The sequence below is a fragment of the Cheilinus undulatus genome, linkage group 1, assembly GCF_018320785.1.
Source record: "Cheilinus undulatus linkage group 1, ASM1832078v1, whole genome shotgun sequence".
NCBI lineage: Eukaryota > Metazoa > Chordata > Actinopteri > Labriformes > Labridae > Cheilinus > Cheilinus undulatus.
Window position 1 is genome coordinate 24,892,373 of NC_054865.1, and position 23,523 is coordinate 24,915,895.

The 23,523-nt window shown below is 38.6% G+C and overlaps 1 protein-coding gene across 5 annotated transcripts in view; it reads left to right on the forward strand.

Annotated features, from left to right (window-relative positions):
* The window catches only part of lpin1a (lipin 1a), a 36,804-nt gene extending 13,682 nt beyond the window's left edge, over positions 1 to 23,122 (forward strand). For 2 of the 5 annotated variants that reach the window (XM_041785702.1, XM_041785735.1), the window contains exons 3-23: positions 341 to 436; positions 5,438 to 5,534; positions 5,622 to 5,844; positions 8,187 to 8,261; positions 8,517 to 8,609; positions 8,853 to 8,967; positions 9,357 to 9,555; positions 9,756 to 9,905; positions 10,250 to 10,343; positions 10,645 to 10,844; positions 11,042 to 11,135; positions 11,701 to 11,770; positions 14,669 to 14,761; positions 14,860 to 14,921; positions 15,008 to 15,140; positions 17,195 to 17,343; positions 17,523 to 17,609; positions 17,688 to 17,840; positions 18,108 to 18,222; positions 18,366 to 18,469; positions 18,576 to 23,122. In XM_041785702.1, coding sequence (XP_041641636.1) covers positions 341 to 436; positions 5,438 to 5,534; positions 5,622 to 5,844; positions 8,187 to 8,261; positions 8,517 to 8,609; positions 8,853 to 8,967; positions 9,357 to 9,555; positions 9,756 to 9,905; positions 10,250 to 10,343; positions 10,645 to 10,844; positions 11,042 to 11,135; positions 11,701 to 11,770; positions 14,669 to 14,761; positions 14,860 to 14,921; positions 15,008 to 15,140; positions 17,195 to 17,343; positions 17,523 to 17,609; positions 17,688 to 17,840; positions 18,108 to 18,222; positions 18,366 to 18,469; positions 18,576 to 18,744 — 2,571 coding nt within the window. In that variant the 3' untranslated portion in view covers positions 18,745 to 23,122. The remainder of the gene's footprint in view (positions 1 to 340; positions 437 to 5,437; positions 5,535 to 5,621; positions 5,845 to 8,186; positions 8,262 to 8,516; positions 8,610 to 8,852; positions 8,968 to 9,356; positions 9,556 to 9,755; positions 9,906 to 10,249; positions 10,344 to 10,644; positions 10,845 to 11,041; positions 11,136 to 11,700; positions 11,771 to 14,668; positions 14,762 to 14,859; positions 14,922 to 15,007; positions 15,141 to 17,194; positions 17,344 to 17,522; positions 17,610 to 17,687; positions 17,841 to 18,107; positions 18,223 to 18,365; positions 18,470 to 18,575) is intronic. The other 3 variants (XM_041785710.1, XM_041785718.1, XM_041785727.1) reach the window with 3 other exon arrangements.
* Positions 23,123 to 23,523: the final 401 nt, after the last annotated feature.

A 23,523-nucleotide genomic window follows, 5' to 3' on the forward strand; every position in this document is an offset into this window, starting at 1 on the left:
ATAGGCTGTGCAAAATTAATTAGAGAGGTGAAACACCTGCATTATTAATTATTGTTCATATTTCATGTTTAGCAATGCAAAATTATTTTGTTTTTTTTAATACACAAGCAGATTTTAGCGGGCTAAGAAAGTAGTAATAGTATAGGGGCATAAAGGAAATAATAGTACTGTACTCTTAATACTGATAGGGTTAGATCTTTACACCTATGAGGTTTAATTTGAAGCACCAGATGACATACAAATAAATTGGTACGTGTATATTTAGGATTCCAAAATCAAAGCTGTTTAACTCATGCCTAAAGGCTCAAACATACTAAAGATTCTTTCATGTGTCCTGCAGGTGGACATTGAGATTAATGGAGAGCCGGTGAGCTTGCACATGAAGCTTGGGGAGAATGGTGAGGCCTTCTTCGTCAAAGAGGCCGAGAACACTCTGGTGAGTTGTGATTGACAGTGTCATTACTCTGACTTTGTAAACAAACACAAATATAGGACAGAGCATGACTGAGACAAAGGTCATGCATGACCAATGAGTCCTCCTGTCAGTGAGAGCATGAGTCCTTCTAAGAGTACATTTCATCTTAGCCATCTTGAATTGTGATACTTGGGAAAGATTTCACCACTTTCTACAAATACATACATGTCAATGTAATTTTAGTAGTTTTCGTGCTGAGACAAGTCCAAAGAAGGCCCCTCCTATACTGTAGTCTGAAATGCAATGTGAGACGCATGCGTTTATGTTCGGATGGGCAGCTACTGGAGAAGTCTAAAATATTTCACAGGGAATTACATGTTATTGCAGTACAGTGACAGTGTAAAGCTGGGCTACACTTTTTTTTAGATATATCTTTTATGCCTTTGTTTTTAGACAATGTATAGAGTCGGAGGAATGAGAGATTGAGGGAGAATTGTGTGGAGAAGAAGCCGCAAGCTGGACTTGTACCCGGGCTGACCGTGTACAGGGAGCTCCACCTAACCCCCTAGGCCATCTGCGCAGTTAGAGATAAATCAAATTATGTCACAGATAAAATAACACATTTGACATTGACAAAAATTGTTTGGAAATTTAATAAAGATACAAGAAGGCTGATTTTGATGCCAAATTGTAAAATTCAAATCATCAAGCTCAGTTTGAAAGTTTATGAAACCATGATCTATTTTGCATGTATTTAATTGACCAGTGCAGATGCCAGATGATACTTTTTTTTTTATCTCTTCATTTTCAACTGTTAAAACACTCCTTTTATGCAGTTAAATCCAAATAACTGCCATATATTAAAATTTCCAAGTATTGTGGACAAATGGGCAAAAGCACTAATTCACAGGACATTTTCTGGGCCTTGTGGTTAAAATAAGAAAAAGAGTACAGAAACTCACGAGTTAAAATTACTCAAAACAGAATACTTTCCCCAATATCTTTATCCCTAAAGATACTCTTTGCTGGCTTGTTTCTCCGTCAGAGAGCCAGAGTGAAATTACAGGTACAAAAATTAACCTTATCAATAAAAGCTGGCCAGTGGAGTCCAGGCTTAGAGACCCAACCTTATTAAGCTTAAAGCTATGCAGTAATGATGAATGAATCACAAAGACACCAAAACATGAACATTCAAACACCGGTGTATTAATGTAGCAAGGGAGAAAGAGTGTTCTTCTTACTGATATAGTTGACCTAAAATGTTTCTGTTTTAAATCACAAAGTGACAGAACAAACTGCTGATCAGAGAATCCGTTTGTATGACGGCAAACTAAGATTTTATCACATCAGCAGAAATATAATCCAAGCATCAAACAGGAACAGAAGATTCTGTCCTTGTGTGGCATCCTGTATGCCACCATGACTTTAGTTTCCTGGAAATAAACCATCAGCAGAGAAAAAAAGTATAAACAGATACTTGTTAGTCAGCACACACCGACATCAGCAGAGAGCTGTCAGTGAAACTGATTTGTTTTACAAGAGGAAAATCTTTTATCTCTCTTTTGATGTCTGTTACTTTTGGAAAATTAATCCACCTCTCATTTGATACTTCTTGTCATTCATCCAACTCTGTTTCTTTTTTCTATTGCACACTTATATACACTTAAATATTATTCATGTGCATGTTACTCAAGTTAAGGTCTAAGTCCCCTGCAATCTTACAACCTACAGGAGCTATCACCTGCTGACAGTATAACCTTTGGAATAACCAGTGATTACCCATGAAGGACTTTTAACAAAGACTTCCTATGCTTTCATCATCATTCCTTTCCCACACCTACAGATATTTTTTTTTGCCTTACATAATCTGTAAATAGAGATCAAATCCTCTGTAGGATGTACACATTAAAAAGGTATGCACCTAAAGCAACATAAGGCTCTCAGAATTAAGTATCCATCACAAAATACAAACACTAGAACAGTGTTTCTACCAAGCGCTCAGGCCCAGTTCAGTTTCATATGGTATGCAATTGCTGTATTTGTGTTTCCACTGTCAAAAATTGGGAAAGGAACCAAGATCCATGCTGTCCCACTTCTTCTGTAGGGATGCAGTCTGTTGACTGGTCAGAGGAAGCCCCACTTCCTGTGTGACAGCAATGATAATAGACAAACAAAACCATGTTTTGTACTGATAATTCTGGAAGAAAAGTTACAAGCCAAAGTGGTGTCTCATTTGCCAATAAGCTGACTCTTTATGAGAATAACGGGAGCCGGCTCCTGTTTGAGAGCCGGCTTTTTGTGTTTGTTCCCACTTATATTGTTCAATAGACATAAAAAGCCCAAATAGTGCCAAATGAAGAGCCATTGGGAGCCTAAAGACCAGCTCTTATAACTATGCTGAGTCAAATGATCTGGATCTCTAAAAAGAGGAGAATTCCCATCACTATGAGCAAGGCTGGACAGAGATTGGCTGTGAAAACACATGCAGGCTCAAGGTTATTGATCCAAACTGTGTCAGACAGTTCTAAATCAAACCATACTGCTGGTGGAAACACACCACTGATAGACAAAGCTTTCTTTTGCATTCTGAAGGAGAGTGTCCTTCAGGATTTTCCTAACCTAGCACTTAGCATCCATCTGGAAAACTTCTCATAGACAACATTTGGAAAAGGGCAGAGCCTTTGAAAAAAAAACTAGGAGGCTGATTGGATGGGCGTTATGTCTGTCACATCTTTACGGGCCAATCAGAGCAACACTCAGAGCAAACACGTGACGTACCAAGCTGCGCCCCTACCAAGGAGTAAACTCCATAGATAGCTGCATAACGTGAAACATGGCAGCTTTAGACATGTCAGTACACGACTTTTGTCGTTTTTGAAAAGAAAACAACTCAATGCTGTTCTTTGTTCTTCTTTTAATGAAGAAATGTTCTGATAAAACTGGCGCTTTAGCAGCATCCATGCTAATGTCTTCCGCCATTATTGCACCAGCCTCTTGTTGTTGCTTTCTTACATCACTGATTGGCCCCTCATCGCTGATTGGCCCTGTCGCTTTTGAACCGGGCCCAGACAGTTCAGATGGGAGCTTTGCAAGGTGGATTCACCAGTGAGACACACGGAAACAGGTGTGTGCATCTGCAAGGTCAGGATTTTCTTATATTTTGCTACATTCATTTTACCTTCTGCTTTTACAAGCCTCCAGGGCCGGCTGCTGAGAAGCAGTGACTGATTTTGGTAACTGATTTCCTAAAGTAATCGGTAAGATTGTATGAGAGATTGGAGGGCTCTTGGCTGCTGGGTAGGGGCCGGCTTCAAAGAGAAGCAAAAAAGAGTAGTTGGATTAAGAGTTGATTATGTTTCAAAACCAGGAATTAAGAGGGAAAAAAACCCAAATCTTACAAAACCTAATTCCTAATCTGAAGGATTACATTGGACTATTTCTGCTTTCACTATACTCAGTCAAATATTGGAAACCTTTTCAAATCAAAAGGTTGCAGTGCCTCTTTAGTGAATACTGCATTAAAAAAAGAAATAATCCCTTGAAGCTTTGTCAAATTCAGACACAAACCTCATAGAATTAAACGTTTATTCTGTTTGACCAGGCCTGTCACCGTGTTGGGCCTAGTTTCAGTCCTCTCCTTGACCTAACTCTCCCTTCACAGAGTGGAAAACCACCACAGGGCTATTTTTAGCTCTGCCAAATTCATCTTCATCTACAGTCTGTTGCACACAGACTGCAAACAGAAACAGGCTGTCACTTATCTATGTGCTCTCTTAACAGACATGAAGGGAGGAAGAGGGTCAGTCAAATATGGTGAAAGAGCAGGAGGACAAATACACCAGACAGAAGCAACACTAATTACAGCACAGCGGGACTTATAAACACATGCAGGAGGATAAATGAAGCTTTAGGATTTTCATGCAGGAGTAGGTTTAGTTCAGTTTTTTTTTCCACCTCTATAAGAGTATTTTTTAGATTATTTTTGGGCTTTTGCCTTTATTGATAGGACAGCTGAAGAGAGACAGGAAATATGAAGAGAGAGAGTGGGGGAAGACGTGCACCAAGACTGGGAATTAATCCCTCAACCAGTACGCTGAGGACTCAGCATTTGGGCGCCTGCTCTACCCACTGAGCTAAACCAGCGCCCAGGGGTATTTTTATGTCTTTCAGTAACCGCCACATGAATCTGATTTTGAAAAAAGATAAAAACAAGTTTGTGAAAGTATGTGGCACTGAGCCAAGTGTCTCTCTTAACCAGCCCCCCTTTTTCATCCCCTGTGTTGTCCCTCCGGCTGTGAAGTTAAATCTGACATTTCATTTTGGCATGTTTGGAGGCATAGTACACGCACATGAAACGTAAAAACAGTTCATGGCAGAAATTAATCTTCAGGCTCTGAATTTTCTGACACGTATGGTCAAGAAAGCAAACATGTTTCAAGCTATATTATTAGTTGATGTAGAATTGCTTTCTATGTGAAAATCTCTTTTTGACTGTTTCTTTTACTATGAAGCAAAGAAACAGTATGATGAAGCCTCTGCTACAGTTCTGATTAAAAATGGGTTAGGGGGTGGATGTTTACCGTAAGGCTGGAGCTGTGAGTAGCTGAGCAGTGACCTGGCATAGTGAGCTCTGTCCCCTTTCTGTCTCCCCCTGAAATGAATGGAGCTGTGTTTAGCTGTGTTAAGACACGTGCGGTGCAGGGCATGTGTCAGCGTGCACTGTTCATATCATCTCTTTATCTTTCTCTCTCTTTCTCTGTAGGTCTGTCTCTCTAATATTTCTCCCTCTGGTGCAGTCATTGTAGTGAGACTGATAGGCAGATCTGGGTGTTTTTGCTAATCTGAGCTCAAGTATTAATTCTCAGCAGATTAAGCACACACAGGGAAAATAAGCTTTTCTATCCCATCAGTCAGCAGCAGTCAGTTTATACACTATGTATTATTTTGAATGGAAGCAGAAAAATGGTCCATCCAAAACTGAAGCGATTCACACAATCATGTCATGTTTTTGTGCGTTTACAGGAAGTAGTTCCGTCCTACCTCGCCACCTCACCCATCATGTCCATGGGGGAGCAGTTAATGGAGTCCCAGCTGGGCCGGGGCACTGCTCGTCACCATGGTAAATCCTTTTCGGTAACAAGTTGTAGAATTGTTGTGATGTCATCACACTAAATTAGTGATACTAATCTGTCTCACCACTACACAGACACGATCCCCTGCGGCTCACTCCCTGTCCAAAACCTGGGGCTGCAGCAAAGTGACAGCGGGATTTCCAAGAAGAGGAGGAAGAGGAGGAGGAAGGCTCGGCCAGAGTCGGGTGGAGGGGGAGGAGGGAGGAGAGAGGAGAGTGGGGAAGAGTTCTCCGATGAAGAGGACATGTTCACTATTGATCTGAGCTCAGATGATGAGAAAGAGGGGGACTGCAGCAGGTGTGTGCATGGTAGATTATTATTAGCGAGTCTAATTGAACATTTGTGAGAAGGGTCTGGCTGCAGACCGCAAATCTCAGACCACTACTATGGGACGCCGCTTCTGTCAGGACAGGAGTAATGTAATTTACCGGTACAGCGTATTTCCTGTTTTAGATGTTGTAATTGAACTTTTTTCATCAGCAAAGTCTGGCACTTACATTTATTAAAATAACTACAGCATTACAGACTAAGAAACATTTCATAAATGAAACAGAATAAAAGTCACTTAACATAGATAATGTTAACATAGCGTAGCTAAGGAAGCTAAGTTAGCTTTAGCCAATGTAACATAAGCATTTGACATAACATAACTTCATTAGTTTTAGCTTTAGCTATGTTAGCTACATAGCAATTTTAAGTGAATGAGATACAAGTTTATGAGATTTGCACAACTGCTGCATCTTCAGCTACATTGCCTACATAGCTTACATAGCGAACGTAGCTTTATTAGCTTTAGTAGCTTTAGATTTACCTGCGCTAGCTGTGTTAGAGTGTTCATGGAGGACAGCTGTTCAGTTGTCTTTATTTAGGTCGCTTTAACACCAGCGCTGTTTAGTCTGTTTTATCAAACCCTGGTTTGATTTCACAGATAGTCCAGTTCGTTTGTCTTCTCTTCGTCTTTATCACTGTTTGACCAGTAGTGTCACAAACATACAACCTCTTGAGGGTAGACAGACTGGTTCGTTTGAACACATGCAATGTATAAGCAATCCAAAACACATGTGAGGGCAAAGATGTTTCAATTTCAGCCCTTAATCAACTATCAGGTATGAAAACTGGAACTTTAATCCAATTTTATTTTGGTAGTTTTAGTGTGTATTTCCATCCTGACAGATGTAGTGTCTCACTGCAAGAGGGGGCATCTGAGAGCCACAGTCTGCAGCCGGACTGTCTTGTCATTTTTAGCTTTCAGAAATGACAAAGAAAATAAACCACTGAATTTTCTTTGGGAGAGAGAGGGAGAGATAGAGAGAGAGAGAGAGAGAGAGAGGGCAGGCAAGAGAGGTTACTAAGTGTCACTTTGTCTACTCCCAAGGCAAACAAGCCTTGTCAGTATTGATGGTGTTGTTATGAGTGGTGAGCCCATGCCAATGCCTCCTCTAATTGTGTAAAGGCAGTAGACTGTGTCTTTCTGTTGTCATGCTTAAACAACTGTGCGAGTAGTTTTTCCAGCTGCCTGAAACAGAGCATGTTCTGACATTTCATTCAGCCTCAGCTGTACAGTTTATATTATGGGTAAAATGAGTAAATCCTGGTTGTTTTCTGTAGCCCTATAGTTTTTCTTATTATGTAGGGGGAAAACTTGTTTTTCACATGATAATATCTAAATTTTGTTTAATTGAGATTTAGAGATGCTAACTGGTTATCACAAGAAATCTTTATATTCAGGCATGAATTATCTCGAGAAAAGAACTTACAATGGCATGTTAACATGAAAAATTAAGTTAAAAAAATTATTTATGCATGTCCACTCAGGGCTTCTGTAGAACGTACACTTGAACATGCTTAACATTGAACTGGAAAACTTCAGCATGGTTGCAAAGTCCTGTAATTATGTTAGCATGCCTACATTAGCATTTAACTCAAAATAGCCTTTATTACAAACCCTGGAAGAAGAGTAGCTAGCATTGATGTAAGTTAGCTTACTTGATTTTTGTGTGGTTTATAATAAGGCAAGGTAAGGCTTGTGGAATTAGGAATATAAAAGTATGCATAAATATTAAATAGAAGAAGTTGTAAATGACAAAAAGCAGTAGTTATTAAAAAGCTTTTTTTTTCCTTTTTTTGAAGTTTATCACTCAAAACCAGCCCTGATGGTTTTACTGGGACTGTGTTGGTTTGTAAAGTTATTTTGATGGTTAAGTTCTTTGAAAGCTAATCTTATTTCGGACACTTTCCAAGGCTTTTTCCTGCTCCCACAGTGTTCCCCCTGTCCCTCTTGTGCATCCTTACTGCAGGGGTTCAGAGCCTTTTTAGGAGGTTTGCTCTCATGGCATGGTGGGAAAATTCCTGAAGCCCTTGGAGACATGAAAGAATGTGTGTCTGCTTAACAACATGGAAGATACTGTATTTAGGCTGGTTATGATGTATGGTGGCAGTCAAACAGGCACCAGAAGTCTCATAAGATTGGGACTGATAGACTGTCATTAGATTTTTAAAGTGTTTTAGGATATTTTACGAGCATAGATGAATCATTTGCAGAGAAGTGATGTTTTTGAGTATTATGGTATGTGTACACTTTGTGAAATAATCTTTGTGAGCGTATCTGATTGATACTTTCCTGTGTGTGTGTTTTACAGATCCGGGTTTGGGGATCAGGGCTCTACAGCCAACATTCACACACGCCCCAGCACTGACTGGTCCCATTTAAAAAGGTATTATTTTGCCACTGATTTATTTGTTATGTTGAGTACGTTTTTACTCATGCAGCTGACTTTAAATCCTTCTTAGCCTCTATACAGTGTTCTCTTTAATTCTGTTCAAATAGATTCACATTTAATCCATCTCCTGTGCTCACAATGACTACACAATGACTGCATAATCAAATGTCTCTCACTGTCTCTCTGTTTTGCCTCTCTATCTCTCTCTTGTTTTTTCTGTCTTTTCCATGTCTTTTTATTTTCCTGTAGTAAAGGGGATCAGGAGACTCTCTCCATCCCTTCACCGTGTGGTCTGTCCATCTCTTGTCCTCAGCAGACCTCTCACTTCTCTTCCCCTGTTAGGTATCACCTTTAATTTAAGTATCTCTGAAGGAATCAGTCACAATATCTGTAATTATTAGAAAGTTTTTTATTGTGATTCTGCTCTGTGCTATTATGACGCATGCTCCTTAAGCCTTTTCATTTTCTTTTTCTGCTTATATAGTATTTTCACCTTTATTATAAACATTTAAAGGCATTAACAGTACTAAGGTATTGTATATGGATTACTATTTGAGCTAAATTACATGTCTGTATTGTTCCCAGCAGTCCCGATGAGTCACGGTCATCAACACCGAAGAGTGACTCTGAGTTAAACAATCAGAACAAAGATAACCCTGAGATGCTGTGGAGCTGGGGAGAACTGCCACAAGCTGCTCAGGTACATGCAGAAATACGTAATTTATGCATGCTTTGTTTTTCTGAATAAATTATATTTTATGGTAATGCTGACACAATAGTATCATTAATTCAGAGAGATGGAGCAAAATTGCTCTGTAAAGCTTTGACCATGAGGTGAATGAATGTTTTTTAACTGTATTTTGGTGAAAGGGGTTGATTTGTAAACTATGGACTGAGTCAGTCTAGCTGTTTCCAACTGTTTTTGCAGTTTTTAAGCTAAGCTTATTGGTGTGTGATTCCAGGAGGGAGCAGGCGTGAGAATAGTACAGAATTATAAATAAGAGCTGTAGAAATAAGAGTAGAATAAGAATCAGGGTAAACACTCTAAGTATTGACCTATTACTTTGTTTCTCTGTCTCTCTGTTACAGCCATCCTTCCTTGCTTCCCATCAAAAGCAGGACCAAGCAACAGTGGTCTCCATCCCAGTGTCTTCCAGCACTCACTTCAGAGCCATTAACGACACTGGACCTTCTTCCCTTACTCTCTATGCTCCTCAGTCAGGAGAGATGGCTGCTCACAGTGGGGACAAGGACAACAAGACTGGGGACAAGGTTGGAGGAGAGCAAGGTAAACATATTAAGGATATATATCACTTTAGATACAAAATATTCTCTTCAATGCAAAGTAAAAATTGAAATCAATATCCCCATGTGCTCCTTAAGCAGAGAGGTAAGTGATTGTAGAATCCTGACAGGAAATCTAACATTAATCTCATGAAATTCCCGTGACCAGAGTGTTTTTTTCTCCATTATTCATCAAATCTGTAGGAAGAACAGTGGAAAGCATTGGGGCATCGTGTACAGACATGGAGGGTTTAACAGCCAGCTCAGCTCCCAGAATGCTCCTGGACCATCTTGATGAGGGGAGGAACAGAGGAAGCCCTGTCAGAAGAACAGACTCACCATCCAAGAAGAAAGGTAACAGTGTTTTATTTCAGATTTAGTATCTAAATTATATACTGCAAGTGATATCACAAAGACCGCTCCTGGCTGGTTTATATCTGCATTCTACTATCTGTTCACTTTATATACTCCACAGTGGTGTCTGAATAATGTTTTTAATTGTACAGATTGACTTTGGGTATTTTGCATGTGGGATCCCTCTTCCCATCATGGTGCTTTTAAACTATTGGGGTGAAAATCTTTATTTGGTTTGTCCCCCATGTGTTAAATATGTGTGCTTGCTTGTCCTCCTTGCTGCTCATATTTAGAAAGCCTGTGTGTATAACCACGCCCTTTTTTATGACATGTTCTTCCATCAGAAAAGAGAAGCCAACACCTGGGTGCTGATGGCATTTACCTGGATGATATTACAGAGCTTGAGCCTGAAGTTGCTGCTCTCTACTTCCCTAAAAGGTGCCGTACGCAACATACTCCGTCCCAAACGCACACACCCCAGTACAGAGCACATAATGATGAAATGTGTGCTAGGTGTATTTAGAGAACTGAGAAGACTTTCTGAATACTTTTTCGCCATATTTAGCTCGTGGGAAATGAACATGAGCATTTTTTTTTACGTTTTATCAAGATTTCTGCTGCATTTGAGATTCTCTGATTGATTAACACCTGTGTTTATTTGATGATAACTTCATAATAATGGCCAACATCATGATTTTAGAGAATCAAGTCTGCAACAGTCCTTATCTCTCTCTCCTAGTGATGGAGGCAGCAGTTCTATGAAAATAGACTCAGAGATGATGATGATGGGAGTGCGGAGCAATAACCAGTCCCCACAGTCAGTGGGCAGCAGCGGGATAGACAGTGGTGTCGACAGTTTATCAGATCAGATGGGAGACCTGCCTCATGTTGCCATCTCTTTGTGTGGAGGACTCACTGACAACAGAGAGATTACAAGAGGTAGGGCGGGGGGCGGGGGTTTGCAAGGTGACAGCAGAGAGACAAAAATGATTACTAGTATATAAGACAAAGTTACAGAGCTTTCATATGATTTTTAAAGCCAAAATTTCCTATTAAAAATAATAAATTGTTCAATTAGGAAATGATATCATATCTGTTAATATGTGTGTGACTTTTCTATGGGTTTTGTGCCACAGAGCAGTTCCAGGAAAGGGCAGTGTCATACCAGCAGTTTTCTGAAAACCCTTCAATCATCGATGACCCTAATCTGGTGGTCAAGATTGGAAACAAGTATGTACGACTATTTATTTAGTTATTTTACTTTAACTTTGGCCCCTTAACCTTAAAATCTCATTGCAACAGAGAACTGGCGAAAGTAGCAACCACAAAAAGTTTAACACAACATAAATTAATGTTATTAAAACAATACAAAAATCACAATTACTATATATATTACATTTATCCATTCATGCATAAATGCATGAATTCTCACACAATAATCACACAACAGTCTGCAAACACTGAGACACATATTTCTTTCAAGTATACAAACCTCCTTGAATAGATTCACTGATAAATCTCTTTTGTAGTTTTTTATATCTCTGCCAATAAAGTATGCAACAAATCTCCTCTGTTCCATTTGTGTGATGCTCATAAAAAACAGAGCCTTCAAAGGAAAGGTTTGCAAAGTTCTTACCTGAAGGAAAAGGAGAATTCTTGAACCATTCTCTGACTTACTAGAAAATGAGCCAGCCAATAGAAAATGAGTATCCCTGCTGTTTTGAACTTTCACATGAAAATATCTCAGTCTGAAGTACAAACAAGTGGTAATAGCGCCCTCTGTCATCTGTTTTAGGTACTACAACTGGAACACAGCAGCTCCGGTCATGTTGGCAATGCAGGTCTATCAGAAACCACTGCCGCAGGTAAGACCTTCACAAATATATGCTCTCATCAGTTACCAGCTAGTTCTTGTGTTATGTTTTTATTAGTGACTAAAGTGGTGGAAAACTGTGTGCATTTAAAACTCAAATCAATTGTACTATCAGCAAAATGGTGAAATATCAAAAGTAAGACTGCTTATTTCTTTGGGAAAAGAGCTGTATTGTTTATACTTTTATGCACTTATGAATACATAATCAATAATAATGCATCACAATGTATGCAGCATTTCAATTTACACTACATGCACACTAAATGCAAAACAACTAATCAGTAATTATCAGTCATTCAGAAAGTATTCAGACCCCCTTAATATTTTTTTAAAATGCTGTCATCAGCAGCCTGATGCTATAAAAAAATCATTATTTCCATTAACTTACACTTAATACCCCCTCATAACAAAACATATATGTATATATATATATATATATATATATATATATTTTTTTTTTTTTTTTTGCGAATAAAGTAAAAATAAAACTGAAATATCACATTGACATAAGTATGCAGACCTCTGCAAGAACTTCACTTTTATGTAGAGTTTTTTTGGAAACTCCAAGGGGGCTATCATGTGTTTGACACTGAGGACAGTGGAGGACTGCAGTGGTGTTTGACTTTCTGGAACTTTGTCCAATCTCCACACAGGATCTCTGGATCTCAGTCAGATTGACCATCAGGTTCTTGCTCACCTCTCTTACTCAAGCCCTTTTCCTCCGATCGCTCAGTTTTGCTTGGACGAGTCCTTGCTGTGCCAAACTTCTTCCATTTGAGAATTACAGAGGCCACTGTGCTCTTGTAAACATTCAGTGTAGCAGAAGTACTTTTGTAGCCTTTCCAAGATCTTTGCCTGGCAACGATCCTGTCTCTGAGCTCTGCAGGCAGTTCCTTTGACCTCATGGCTTGGTTTTTGCTCTGATATGCATTGTCAGCTGTTAGGCCCTCTATAGAGAGGTGTATGCCTTTCTAGATCATGTCCAACCAATTTAATTTACCACAGGTGGACTCCAGTCAAGGTGTAGAAACATCCCAGCAAAGAGCTAGAGAAATGGGGGGGGGGGGGGCCCTGAGCTAAAATTCAAGCGATATTGCAAAGGGTCTAATTGCATATGTCAATGTGATATTTCAGTTTTAAAAAATCTAATTAATTTGGATTTCTTTTTAAATTCTGTTTTCACTTTGTCATGATTGGGTGCTGAGTGGAGATCAGTGAGAACAAATGTTTATTTTTATTGTAGCATCAGGCTGCAACATAACAAAACTAAAAAAAGTGAAGGGGTCTGAATACTTTCTGATTGCACTGAATGACTCTTTTTGAAATCAACATACGAAGCGTGCATAAGTGTGCAGCATTACTTTAAAAATTATAATGATTTTTTATGTTTTTAATTATTTTCTAATGTAACAGTTACCAGGGATGGCCCAAATTTGTGTTTTATGTTCTCAGTTTGCACTTATGTGATAGTGTTGAGATTGTTTTGCCCTGTGTATAACATGTGCTATATACACAAAATTCTGATTTAATTTTGATTTAATTAACCACTGAGATAAAAAAAAAAACAAAAAAAAACCCTCCTTTAAAGGGAGTCCTGGCCAAGACAGCAGCAAAAAAGTTGCACACAAAGAGCAAAGAAGTGACTATAGGAAGCAGACATTTTTAATGTTGTTATACAGTTTAACCTCTAAAATCTTTCTTTTTTTTTTTTTTTTTTTTTTTTGATATGTAGCATTTTGTTAATACATGTGAAGGTGCATCTACCCTTAAAATGTTGTTCATAGCTGTGGCAGTGCTGCATTAGGCAAACTGTGGATGCTTACAGCCCTCTTCGTTACCAGGATCTTGCAGCAGAAATGATAGTCATATATTGTGTTCTTAATATATTTGTCAGGATGTGTTTGCTGTCTGGTCTGCTCCCCCTGCATCACTTTCTGCTGTGCACTCCCAGCATTTTGCAAATAATTCACTTTAATCTGATGTTTCACTCTGGTTCAGTGTTCATAACTCTTTAAGAGTCCTCTCTTTAGTTCAGAAAAACCACTGCAAGAAAATCTGTTTGAATTTGGTAGTCACTAACACTCATTTTATTAATCTACAGTAAAGCACTGTATTTGTCAGCATTGTCATTGATGCTGAAATTGGCTGTTTACCCATAAAGGAGCTCCATAGTTTTATATACCACAGTGAAATATGGCTTTAAATCTGATTTCCTAACACTTTAATAATGTCTTTATCCCCCTCTTTATTTTTCCTCTTTTATTTACATTTTCTCCTCCCATCATCCATTTCATGTTTGTGTGTGCTAAGTGTTGGTGTTTGAGTTATGTCTTCTCTGTTTTTGGCCTCTTCTCATACTGCCTTCCTGGTCTTTTCGGCTCCAGCTCTTCCCAGCCTGTACGATGTTTTTATGCATTTCTTGGGCTTTGCTCACCTGGCATGAGTTTGTCTCTCTGTTGGTGATTTTGTCTCCATTTCTAACCTCTGTTTAGCTTCTTAAGGTCTTGCATGGCTCTTGTTTTCCTTGTGGTGTGTCTTCTGGGGAAAATGGTCTGCATTTTCCCCGTCTATTGTCCTACTGCTACTCCATCTCAGTATTCAGAAGTCTGCTCCTTTCAGGTTTAATTTGCATCTATAACTCTTTGCTTGCTTGCCATTGAAACTTCACATGTAATCTCCTTTGATTTTATGCTCGACTTGTAATTGACAGTGTTGTGAAATGTGCTTTTTGTTATCTTTATTAGTTGCTTTGAACTTTTGTATGATCTTTCGTGCTTTTCTTTTCATTTCTCTATATTTTACTTGTGTTCTCTACCTCTGTTTAATTTATCATCAGTTTTGAGTTTCATAATCAGTCAGTTTTGAGTTGTATGTGCACGGTTGTCTACAGGCATCAGTGGAGAACATCATGAAAGAAAAGATGCCAAAGAAAGGAGGACGCTGGTGGTTCTCATGGAGAAGCAGGAACAGTGACTCCAAATCAGTACGCACATAGATTCACCTTTATTATGCAACACTTTTTTTATTCATCATATATTAGCCATCCACAAACAGTAACCCCTATAACCGTGTGTGCTACAGGATTCAGTGGAGGCAGGAGGAGACAGAGGAGAGAGCTCAGTCACCATGTCCTCAGTGAACAGGTAACTTTGTCATGTCTTCTGTTAGCTATCATGCAATCAAATTTCCCAATTTTTATGTATTTTTCAAACTGCCTTTGATTTACCAGAGTGAAGGATGAGTCATCCTCCAGTGACGAGGATCATAGATCTTCCAATCAGGAGTCCCACCTGTCAGATCCCCTCATGACTTCAAACAGTGTTTGTTATAAGAAGACTCTTCGGCTCACCTCAGAGCAGCTGGTATGTGTATCTAAAGTTGGCTTTATTCCTCTTAATAGAAATATTTGTAGAATCAAAGCCCAGCGTGACTGCCCACATTCTGAACATAGGGTTTACTATGAAACAGGGAGGATTGTTGAGGATTGTTAGCAAAGCAGCATCTCTGCCTACATAACAAGCATGGATACATTAAGTTCTCCTGGGCCAGATGCTATAACTTTTACAGTGTTAATCCAGAATTGAAGTATGTGGCTTTATAGATAATATTATCTGTTACAACAAAAACGCAGAGATAAAAGTTGCATGGCTACATTAAATATGTCTTGTGGGGGGTTTTAGCTTTGGCCCAGTTTTAGGAATCATTAACTTTGTGGATGGTTGAGAACATTTTACGGATAGTTAGATGTATAGTTACAGTGGGTAACAGGCTCTGCTGTGAATCATGTTTGCAACAAAAGACTCATTATTCTTTTTACCCTTTTTATCTTAAGAATCATGCCACATATTATATAAGAGGGACAGAGGTGGAAAAAGAACATGACTATTGTACTCAAATAAAAGTACAATAACTCTGGTTAAAATATACTCAAGTAAAAGTAAAAGTCCTGGTGTATGAACCTACTCAAGTAAAAGTAAAAAGCATTAAATTTAAAGTTTACTTTGAGTAGTAAGTACTGAGAAGAGACTGAGGAGTTGTTCAATAAAGAAATATATTTCCTTGTTGGCAAGAACAACAAGAGAATAGATCTCCGGCCAGGTTGTTCAGGTAAAGTCACACCTCTATAATAATGTGAAATATACATCAAAATTAAGTTACGTAAGTCTTATAGAGCTAAATTCAACTTTTTAAAGTGTCCACACTGCATATAGTGAAATTACACTTTAAAGTGTTCAGATATTTTACAGTATGGCAGAGCTGCAGTAACCTTTGAAAACCTGTGGTAAGGTAGGTCTCCTTTAGCAAATAAAGCAGAGAATCACCCTCATTGAAATGTAATATATACTGATAGAGAATGCACACAGTGCATCCTTTAGCATCACCTGAAGACACAGGCAGAAACTCCAACTCAGTAGAAAACTTCGCTCATGGTGAAAATATGTCCCAAATGAAAAAAGCAATAACACCTGACACATGAGCGAAAGAACCCCAGCAGGATTACTATACAACAGGCAACACCTAAACATAACTAAACCCATGAAAAAAACAACTAAGCTCTCTGACCAAGGGCATGGTGGGGGAACTCCTCCCACACATTGTCCTTGATTCGAAATCACAATGAGCAGAGCTTAGATCAGTTGATTTTTGACCGAGTTGAATTAACACTGTTGTATCAACACTGTCAAATAACCCTTACACTGAAGACCATTTCACTCAGAATGGCGTTAGAATTACACTTTAGGAGCTAAAATCAACTCTGAAAAGTTTAACCCTGAGATATTAACACTCCAGTTTGCTGTGGTCAACAGCTGTTTTTTGTTTTGATGTGGAATCATTCTCTCTCTGCGTGCTACTGTGTAGTCAACAGAGGTGGAAAAGTACAAGACTCAAGTTAAAGTACGTTTACTCTGGTTAAAACTTACTTTATTAGAAGTAAAAGTACTGACTTCAAAATGTACTCAAAAAAGGAGAAGTACTCCAAAAAACCTGCTTAATTACAGTAATATTAGTAAATGTTATTAGTTACTTTCAACCCCTAAAGAGGGATGTGTAGTTACATTAATTCACATGTGTAAATACAAGTTTTCAACAAGTATTCTTGCTTCAAAGCAGAAGATTTAGCAACAGAAATAAATACATTAAAGACCTCAGTACATTTATATATGCACATACACATGAGGGCAATACTCATAACAATAGCATACAACAAAGCATCTGTTAACTTTTATGTTCAAAGAAGTGCAGCCTTGACTGACATGCATGAGAAAACCATCATGGTCACAGCTGACTAAATGAAGGTATTTTTAACATAGACTGTCTCAGATTGAAAACAGATTTCATCCACTATAACCTCCCACTGCTCAAATGTGAGGATGGTCAGGGCTGTAAGTTTTTGCGTTTCTGTATGTGTTCACAGGCCAGCCTGCAGCTAAAGGAAGGTCCTAATGAGGTTGTTTTCAGTGTGACCACGCAATATCAGGGCACCTGCCGTTGCCATGGCACTATCTATCTCTGGAGCTGGGATGACAAGATAGTGATCTCAGATATAGATGGGACAATCACCAGGTAAAGGAAGCAAGTCTTCCTTTTTCTTTTATGAACCAAAAACTAACATTTTCTCTCAATGACAAACTGGCCTTTGATAGAGGGAAGTTCAGCTTTTCACCAGTAGGTGTCAGGCTTTACATCTGATGCCAGTCACCTTTCATAAACGCATCTGTATTGAATGTGTGGTGTGCCTGTAGGTCCGACACACTGGGTCACATCCTCCCAACGCTGGGTAAAGACTGGACACACCAGGGAATTGCACGTCTCTACCACAAAGTCAGCCAGTGAGTGTTTCCTTCCTTACCATCTGTTGTTTAGAGGTCAACAGGAGCAGCCATGTTAATTCTCTCTGTCTGTCTCAGAAATGGATATAAATTTATGTACTGCTCGGCGAGGGCTATTGGCATGGCTGACATGACGCGAGGCTACCTGCACTGGGTCAATGAGAGGGGAACCATGCTGCCAGTGGGCCCTGTGCTGCTCAGCCCTAGCAGCCTTTTCTCTGCCTTGCACAGGTCAGAAATGTAAAACATGTACCAAAATTCATCAATTAAATAAGCTCAATGACTAAAGTGATCAAAACTAACCTAGAGATATATATTTCAGTATTTTGAAAAAGTATGTCATTGAAACCGTACGCCATTAACAATTTTGCAAAATTAAATTTATTTGCCTTTTGCTGTTGTCTTCTTATAAATATTGCTGCTATAATTTTGAAGTTTTGGATCAGATATGTATGATGAATAAACTGCAAAAAAATATTTAACATTTCATTTTTGCAGGGAGGTGATTGAGAAGAAACCTGAGAAGTTTAAGATTCAGTGTCTAACAGACATTAAGCACCTTTTCCACCCAAACACTGAACCTTTCTATGCTGCCTTTGGAAACAGAGCAACGGTAAGACTGCTGCATGAGTGTAATCAGAGACCTTCATGTGCAGTATATCATGTTGTTAAGAGAAATTTGTATGCATTTTGCAAAGTCATGTATTTTGCATGCTTTTACTCATAATTCTAATTTTGTGGTGTTTGTGATTTCAGGATGTATATTCCTATAAGGAGGTGGGCGTTCCTCTGAACAGGATTTTCACTGTCAACCCCAAGGGGGAGCTGATACAGGAGCATGCCAAAACCAACATCTCCTCGTAAGCTCTGTGCTTTCTTTGACTTGATTCTGATTTATACACAGCTTTGTGCAGATATTTGACCACCTGAGCCCAGTCAGTAAATGTGTATTTGTACCCTTCCCAGCTTCGGTGGTCTGTGCGAGGTGGTCGATCATGTTTTCCCCGTCCTGAATCAGGAGGAAGGAGCTGACCTTAATTGTGCTGACACCTTTGGTCAGTGCAACTACTGGAGTGAACAACTTCCTGTTGACAACAGCCCAGAAGAAGAGCCACAGCTTCTTGATACAAGCTGAGGAAAGAACATCAAATCCAGCACAGAGGACACAGCTTTCCTCCAATGTACTGTCAGGCAGGATGCTGTTGCCAGGTATTCATTGGGACACATGTTGTCCAGATTAAGACTTAAAATGCTGATTATTTTCAATCTAAATCAAGACTTCAGATGGAAACAGCTCTCAAGCTTACTTATTCTTTACCGTGGATGTCTGTGATATACAACCCTACGACAAGTTACTGAGACTAATAGTTTTAAGTAGATGAATGTGCAACAATGTCTCACCTAAACATCCTTCAATAGTGATATCACAGGCAGCAGATATGTGGTCCAGTGCAAGTAGGACTGCTGGGAAAAAACAACAATATAAAAGAAGGTTATTTTTTCTTTCACAGAATTTCAGCAGCTGCTGAAACAGCTGGGACTCACATATAACTAATTTCCATATGCACTGACTCACAAACAGACACACAACACATAAACACAACTAAACTTGCAAAGCTGTTTCACAACATTTCACCAGCTCAGTGTAAAGTCTCTCTTACCTTTTTAAGAACTCCTTCACCCGCAATGTGTCAGTGGTGTAGAGTCGAGTATACGCAGGTACCTATTTCTAAATCCCCGCTGATACTTTCCATTCAGTATTACAGTGCAGTTTTTTTTCCTAGGGTGGCGAAAGCATGACTCTGTCTCTAATTGGCAAGTACTTTTCATTGCTTTTGTACCTTAGTTGGGTAGCAATCAGAGGTAGAAGGGCAATTATTAGGTGAACTATATGCAAGAGCAGCCTATAAAAAAGGTTGTTTATCGCCCAAAAAAATGCTAGGCATGAATTGTATAGTATAACCACACCTGAATGCACCACTACTGTGAATAGAGAATTGGCATACAAAAATGCCATAGGGCAATACACCAATATAAATAAATTTTTTTAGTTTTGAGTATTGTTTCAGACATGCCTTCTGTGAAATAATCTAATCACTTAAATTGAGATTCATTGGGGAAGTCTTACAAAACATTAACCTTTACAACGTAAATGAAATAGGAAACATTTTACCAAAACTCAGCTTGTTCGGGTTAGTTATACACCTGGCTTTATCAACTAATGCTTGAATATAAAAATGTAAATTCAATCTAAAATCACACAGCAAAAATTCATAACTTGTCAAGTTCATTTATCTAACTTACAGACCAAAATACCTTTTTTTAAGTTACATTCATCAGGAATGCCCAGATAGACATCTTATATAACAATCAAAAATAAGGCCTGTATTGCTTACAAAAAAGTGAAAATAGCAGGAAATCATAAGTAAAATCTAGGGCTGTAGTCTTACAGCAGTAAGGCTCCTGGCTCAAATCCCTGTCAGACAGGGCCTCTCTGTGTGGAGTCCGCAGGGCATGTTTATTTTTATTACACATTTCAGCAACAAGGCAATTCAAAGAGCTCAAAGTGCATGTTCTCCTTGTGCATGCACGGGTTTTCACTGGGTACTCTGGCTTCCTCCTGCAGACATGAGAGACATCAAAAGGGTGACATTTATTTACAAAGTTTTACAAAAAATTTTTGATGAGGAAAAATGATTTAGTGTCTTTGGCGGAAGACTCTATTGTGAAACCCGAATGTCAAAAAGGGGTAGAGAGGCCGTTGGATCAAGATAGGATACCCCCCGAGTCTTGACACTGGTGGTGGTGAGATGTGATTTGTAGGAGAACGAGGCGGAATCTTCTGAGGAGCCGAACTGACTTGAGGTTAAGACGAGGGATGCTGACTAGAGAGAACTACGCTCTAGATCTGATGCCGCTGAAGTGGAGTGGAGGTAGCGAGAGCGGTGGCTGAGGGATGCAGCGTTCAGCTGAGACGATTGACTGCCAACAGAGTAGAACAAATTTATAACGTGACAGCGACGTGATGATTGGACACACGAGATTTTGACCGAGTCTGATTGGGATGCCCATCAGCTGAGCACCAGACCTTCATTATGACGTTATCATTAGGGTTAATTGCAGACTCCAAATTGCCCATGAATGTGATTGCTTGTTTGTCTCTATATGTCAGCCCTATGATGACCGGTCACCAGACAGCAGCAACATGATAGGATAACAGAGAGGGATTGGAGCAGTTCTATTGGATAGATGTCACCAGATGATGTGAACAGCTGACATGACAGTGAGTGAGCACAGAGTATGGATTAGTGTATGGGTTATAAGATGAGGATAAACTATTAAACTAGCATGTGGAATATGACAGCACTTACACTGGAGCTTCATTTATTACAAGTTAATCCGGCCTTGTTTTTGCTTTATGTATCTTGAAGTAAGATTTTTATCTGGATATGTCAGTTGAATGTGGCTTTTGCCATGACAGTAGAGACTTCTGGCTAAATTTAACCAGACGCTGGTATGTGACTGTTTGACTCTTTACTGACCTCAGAAACAGCACAACACTTCACAACACACACACACCAAATCACATCACATTACAGTAAAAACATGCAAAACCAGCACAGAAAGCTTATCCAGTCATCTTCTGTGCCAAATGCATGTATTCTCCTGACCGTGCGACTGTGAAAAATGTGACTCTGGCACATTTTCTTACCAGGGTACAGTGACAATAATCAACATAAATGCAGCACAATGCAATTAACTTCAGTTTAAGTTCAGTCTGTTTTTATAAATAACTCAGTATGTTGGAATGTAGTGTATAAATACTCAGTGTATGTTATTCTAATGACTAATGCTCTTCAATGCAATTACTGTATAGCCCTTATAGGACATACAGTTGTTTATTTTCTGTTTTGTAATGTTATTAACACACATAGAAATATACTTTTACAGCACTTACCTACTCTGTAGAGACTTCAATAGAGTTTATCAGATGTTTAGAAGAATCTCTACACAAACACATCTATTTTATGGTTGGTTGTACATATTTTTTATCACTTATCAGATGCTGATGTTTTTATTCATCGATCACTTAAAATCTACTGTACTGCATTTCTGTGAGATAAACACCTGTTTGTTTTAACCACATGTATAACTTTAAATGGTGAAACCACTGTAAATAATAATTAACATACATTTTTTAACAGTATGACGTCATTTTTTTAAATGCTCTTCTAATTTTCAGAAAGCAAAATAAGATTTGAAACACATTGTTACTGGTGCTCATTCAAATGCACTTGCAGCCATATTATGCTTTACTGTAAATGTCTTTTTAAACAAGCTGCCTCCTTTTGCACTCAAGGAGGCAGTTTTACAGTGTGACCACTAAAGTTAGAGGTTGATTTGTGGTGTTTTCAAACTGCCAGATGATGGACTGATTTTTAAGCTTTGCGTTTTGTTGAATTAATTTAAAACAGTATGTTTGATGACACTCATACCTCTTGCAGCAAACTGAGGAGCACTACCTCCTCTGTTCATGCAGAAGTGGATCATTGTAAGCAACACTAAATGCAAACTGTTTCAAGATAAAGAAAGGAAAAACAAACTAAAGAAAACCACCTGATTTTAGTTAGAGGTTTAATCAGAAACGCTCACTACTTTTAAGGAGTCTTTTGATTGATTGTGACCGAGTCTGCTCTATTGTTATATACTCTTTGTGCATAGAATAGATTTGTCTGAATCTGTACTGTGATTGATGTTGCCTAAAGGAAATAAGTAATCAGGAATTAACCTTGATTTGTACGTAAAGAATTTGATGTTAACATGCCTTCGGGGAGTTCAGTGAGAAAAAAAAGGATGCATGCTGTTATAATGTGAAGATGCAAATTTTTGTGGATGTCATGATCACTGTCTTATCACCAGATCAGTGTGCAAAAGCACTTCCTTTAACAACAGATAAAAGAGATTAAACAATTTAGCATCCATATCATGAAAAACACCACCCACCACACTTTAGGAGATTCATGCCACTTTAAGACTTTGTTTATTGGTGTTTGTAATATTTCATTGACCACAGTTATAATAATTCAAGTTGAAAAGCACATTTGAATCAGTTTAAGGAAAATGTCAATTATTTTAGTTTTCCTAACATTATCAAAAGTATAAAAGTATACTTACTGTAAGATCTTCTGAGATGGAATATGGAATTCACAAGTAAGATACTTTCTCCTTTTAATGATCAACATGCTCATCTGATTTTTTTTTTCCTTTTTTGTGTGTAAACCATCTTTTAGATGTTTAGCACCTAATTCTTTCTATGAAAGATTTATTTAAAATCTGGACCAGTTATCCAGTCTGTCCATGGGTTGACATGGATGTTGATCCAGCTTTCCGTCCCATGCAAAGCAGCAGCTTTCAGAACAGTGTGCAGTGCAAGCTATTGTGAAAAACATGGTTTGAATAAATCTGTACAATGGGCACATTTTTCAATAAAATCAAAGGTGATTGCTACTTGATAACTGGATCTTGTTTCTTTTTTGCTCCCTCCATTTCAGCAATATGATGTATATGAATAGAAAGAACATTTAGTCCTACAGTGCTTCCTTAAGACTTGTGAATTGTTTTCATATATACTCTTTGCATTAAGGAGGGGGGAAATTCAATTCTACACTATTGTTAAACTTGCTTTACACATATAGACTGAAATACATGCACAAACAGGATCTTATGGACTTGCAGTAAGAAGAGATGCAAAGTGAGGGCCTGCTGACCTCTAAAGAGCACCGCCTGTGCAGTTGGAGGCTAGTTTACTTAAAGGTTACATATTTTACCCCTTTAAGACACGTAAAGTGAAAACACTCCAGTATTGAATTTTTGCATGCCTTAAAGACCCTCTATTTCAGCCCTGCTCAGAACG